A 5,000-nucleotide genomic window follows, 5' to 3' on the forward strand; every position below is an offset into this window, starting at 1 on the left:
TTATAAACAGACTGTGTGTGTGTGTGTGTGTGTGTGTGTGTGTGCGTGTGTGTGTGTGTGTGTGTGTGTGTGTGTGTGTGTGTGTGTGTGTGTGTGTTATCAAATAGAAACAGTCCTTACCTTTAGTTGTGTGTGTGTGTGTGTCGAACTAAATATATTCTGGAAGTGAGAACTGTTTTGTTTGAGTCAGACAGACAGACAGACAGTAATGACTCATCAACATCTCGTGACGCTCTATGTCATATGTCCGGGCATGTCTGGGCAACACAGTTATTATTAAAGCATGTATTAATGTAATTATTTATATGAAACTGTGTAGCCTAATAATCGTAGTGTGAATAGTAGCCTATAGCGCTCAACAATATGGTTCCAGAACACGTAGAAATACCATTAATTTTCGCCATAGAATATTTTAATTTTTAGCCGTATTGTAATAACCATTCAAGTTATAATCACCACAAGCTAGCCGAGTATAAAACGATGACATATGCGTCTGTTAATGTCACAAGTTCGTTTGATATCAACGTAATTTTAAGTAAAAAGTTTGTTTATTCGCGATCTCAGTGTGAAGAACTACACTACCCATAATCCTTCAGCGTCCCAGCGGCGTCTCTGATTGGTTGAGCCATCGATATATTGGAGAATTGCATCGTGGCATTATCACCAGTCAGGATGGCCGAGCGGTCTAAGGCGCTGCGTTCAGGTCGCAGTCTCCCCTGGAGGCGTGGGTTCGAATCCCACTTCTGACAACAACCTTTTCCCTTTTTAACCATAGTAGGCTACACATAGGAGTTGTATTTGTTTGCGAGTGTTATCCATGGACATATAAAGAGAGGTTTTACTTTGCCTTTTGCGAGAAGAATACACGGCCATTTTGTAATATGCCTTCGGCTTCAAACACGTATGCTAACAGAACGAGCTACATTCAATTTACCTGTGACATTATTAGCTTACAAGGTCTGCCTGGCACAAGCTTTATAGGTCCATGGGCGCAACAGGTGAAATCAATGTGTTTACGGTGAAAGCTTTGTATAGTAATGACTTGCAGAGACTTCCAGACACTTTACTTTACCTCTATTCTTGACTTCAATTAGTTGACGGCCCTTCGCTTCAGCTTACTGTAGTAAACGCACGCTGCATACAATGGGACTCATCACACCGATATCCCTCCGCCTCAATATCAGTGATCACTAGTCTCGCAAAGCCAGACCAAACTACATACAGTAAGTAGTATGTCTTCACCTACTCTCACATTAGTACAGTGGCCTTTATATGCGCGACACTATAAGTCTAGCCAAGTCGACTCAGACATATAAGAGAATCGAGAAAACGTTTCAGACTATCCCGCGGGGAACAAATAAAAGCGCACAGGCACAAACAAACAAATAGGCCAGATGGGTAAAGTGGTGTGTAATAGGCCATAAGGTGAAGTATAGTAAAAAGTGCCCAGAAAGTGATTTTCGTTCCCACGTCTGGGCACTACTTTTTTTCTTATTATTTTTTTGCATCGATAATACCGTTGTGGACATTGGGTTAAAATTCTCCTCAAAATATCCTGCACAGCCATAAATGTATACAAATGTGAATTACAAAAAAACGAAACTCTTATGCTGCTGGGTTTGCTTGTAAATTATATATACTATTTACTATGTAGCCTACAACACTGTAGTATGCCTAACAGTAACACTTCTTACCATTTCGACAGCAGCCTATTTCCCCCAAAAAATCCGACAATAAACTCCGGTGAATACACAGCCTGTGTGTGTGTGTGTGTGTGTATGTGTGTGTGTGTGTGTGCGCGCGCGCGTGTGCGTGCGTGCGTGTGTGTGTGTGTGCCTGTCAGCCATGGACCCATTATGTGCCAGCTAGGTATTTTGCTGACTAAATTCTCCATTTTGACCTCGTGACCTTTTAAAAAAATACGCCACCTGCACGTTCTGTCCAATAGTGCTCTGCTGTGATTGGTCAAATGTTAGAACCTATTGGAGGCGAGCCAATCCCTGCGTTCCAAATCTCACACTCAAGTGTCATGTTATTAGAATGCAACGCTCCCTGGGTAACCCCAACCCTTTCGAATAATAACAGAAGCTACAGTGGCCTTCAAGGACAAGAACAATTCTAAATTTTAAACAATGCACCTGATGACATTCCAACTATGACACTTTCAAGATGGCGGCACTAGGCCTTGGTCCAAAATATGCAGAAATATGGACATATATGAGACCCTTTCTAAGGGAAAAAAAAATAATTCAAAACATTTTTTTCAGCTATTATGCACTAAATTAAATGTACTTATGGATATTATAATTACTTTCTACAAAATCTGCTAGGAAATAAAACCCAAAATTCTACACACTGCAGGTTTAATGTACATTATTGTCCCCTGCCAGGTGTGATGGCGGCTGTGTCTCAGATTCACCCCGGTCACACACACACACACACACACACACACACACACACACACTCACTCACTCACTCACTCACTCACTCTCTCACACACTCACTCACTCACTCACTCACTCACTCACTCACTCACTCACTCACTCACTCACTCACTCACTCACTCACTCACTCACTCACACACTCACTCACTCACTCACTCACTCACTCACTCACTCACTCACTCACTCACTCACTCACTCACTCACTCACTCACTCACACACACACTCACTCACTCACTCACTCACTCACTCACTCACTCACTCACTCACTCACTCACTCACTCACTCACTCACTCACTCACTCACTCACTCACTCACTCACTCACTCACTCACTCACACACACACACACACACACTCACTCACTCACTCACTCACTCACTCACTCACTCACTCACTCACTCACTCACTCACTCACTCACTCACTCACTCACTCACACACACACACACACACACAAATGTTACACAGTGCCCCTTTAATGTACATTATTGCCCCTGCCAGGTGTGATGTCGGCTGTGTCTCAGATCCACCCCGGCCTCTACCTGTCGGGTCTGGATCCAGCTTTGAGCCTCGCCGTCCTCTCCAGCAGAAACATCACATTGATCGTGAACGCCAGCGATGTGGACGGGGTCTCCTACCCACAAAGGGAGGGGTTACAGGTACACAGACAGACACACAACCAGACAGACAGACAGACAGACAGACAGTCTCACACACGCACACAGACAGACAGGCAGACAGACAGACATACAGACAGGCAGACAGACAGACACACACACACACACACACACACACACACACACACACACACACACACACACACACACACACACACACACACACACACACACATATACAGATACAGCCATAGACACTATGGCTCGCTCACTCACTCACTCACTCACTCACTCACTCACTCACTCACTCACCCACCCACCCACCCACCCACTCACTCACACACACACACACACTCACTCACTCACTCACTCACTCACTCACTCACTCACTCACTCACTCACTCACTCACTCACTCACTCACTCACTCACTCACTCACTCACACTCACACTCACACTCACACTCACACTCACACTCACACTCACACTCACTCACTCACTCACTCACTCACTCACTCACTCACTCACTCACAATTCTCTTCTGAAAACACCGTCCCTTTAAGGTGCTGTCCGTGCCCGTCCCCGACCGGCCCCACGCCCCTCTCAGCAGCTTCTTTGACGTGGTGTCTGAGCGGATCCTTCAGAACCAAACGGGCTCAACGCTGGTCCACTGCACCGCCGGGCGCAGCCGCTCCCCCACTCTGCTGATGGCTCATCTCATGAGGTACAGACAGACAGACAGGCAGGCAGACAGACAGACAGACAGGCAGACAGACAGGCAGGCAGACAGACAGACAGACAGGCAGGCAGGCAGACAGGCAGGCAGGCAGACAGACAGACAGGCAGGCAGGCAGACAGGCAGACAGACAGACAGGCAGACAGACAGAGAGACAGACAGGCCGGAGCCAATATGGTACACGCTCTATCCACTATGCCACCGGAGCGCCCACAGCTGTCCTACTTTAAGAGTCCTGGTTCTGTTGTGTCTAGGTTAACCCTCTCTCTCTCTCTGTCTAGTCTGTCTGTCTGTCTGTCTGTCTGTCTGTCCGTCCGTCCGTCTGTCTGTCTGTCTGTCTGTCTGTCTGTCCGAGACAGCCATGCATCGGACATTTATCTGATTTCTGAAAGGCCATGTATACTCAGACAAGTGACACGGTCCGTTCGAGTGTCTAGTTCGGTATATGTCTTAACCTAATCTAGTTGTGCCATGGAAACGCACTGACTGATAATAGCTCTGGTTCCTCTATAAAGTATAAATATGTTCTCAGTACTTGGTTTGGGCCCTTTTTGCATGAATTCTTGCCTCAATTCCAATTCATTTTCCATGATATTCTAATGAGTATCACCTGTATACTAGTGATAATAGCTGTGGTTCTGTTGTGTCCAGGTGTGAAGGCCTGACTCTCCGTGGAGCGTATGAACTGGTTCTAGATCGGCGCTCCTTCATCAGACCAAACGCGGGGTTCTGGAGACAGCTCATTGACTACGAGATGAAGCTGTTCGGGAGAAACACCATACTTCTACAGGACCTACATCAACTAAACTTTACATAGTCGATCTCAGCACTATTCTGAAGGTTATCACAGAAGGATTTGTTCATATGTTGTTCACTGTCTGATTTATGAGACATTTAGTTTTTAAAAACATGATGAAAATGCATTTTTCTTCTTAATATGATTTTTAAAACCTGTACAAAGTATTTTTATTTATTTATACAATAATAGAAATAAATAAAGATTTTATCAAATCAAATCAGTTTTATTTGTATAGACCAATATCACAAATAAACATTTGCCTCAGTGGGCTTTACATTCCATACAGTATGACACCCTCTGCCCTTATCTATCTATCTATCTATCTATCTATCTATCTATCTATCTATCTATCTATCCCTCTGCCCTTACACCCTTAGCTCGGCTGAGAAAAAACTCCCAGTAAAAAACC

At 44.8% G+C, this 5,000-nt stretch overlaps 2 protein-coding genes across 2 annotated transcripts in view; one reads left to right on the forward strand and one right to left on the reverse strand.

The window, feature by feature from the left end:
- Positions 1-1,113, reverse strand: part of LOC307248747 (uncharacterized protein) — a 9,251-nt gene extending 8,138 nt beyond the window's left edge. Inside the window, exon 1 of the mRNA XM_080025239.1 lies at positions 1,073-1,113. The gene's annotated coding sequence lies outside the window, so the exon portion shown is untranslated. The remainder of the gene's footprint in view (positions 1-1,072) is intronic.
- A 1,282-nt stretch (positions 1,114-2,395) lies between these two features.
- On the forward strand, positions 2,396-4,609 carry LOC307248504 (dual specificity protein phosphatase 14-like; the record flags this gene model as incomplete). The annotated part of the gene is made up of 4 exons (XM_080024899.1): positions 2,396-2,423; positions 2,943-3,100; positions 3,620-3,780; positions 4,444-4,609. The coding sequence occupies 4 exons, from the start codon at positions 2,396-2,398 to the stop codon at positions 4,607-4,609; spliced, it is 513 nt and encodes a 170-aa protein (XP_079881025.1).
- Positions 4,610-5,000: the final 391 nt, after the last annotated feature.

The sequence above is a fragment of the Ammodytes marinus genome (genome assembly GCF_949987685.1).
Source record: "Ammodytes marinus genome assembly, chromosome: 3".
NCBI classification, from domain to species: domain Eukaryota; kingdom Metazoa; phylum Chordata; class Actinopteri; order Uranoscopiformes; family Ammodytidae; genus Ammodytes; species Ammodytes marinus.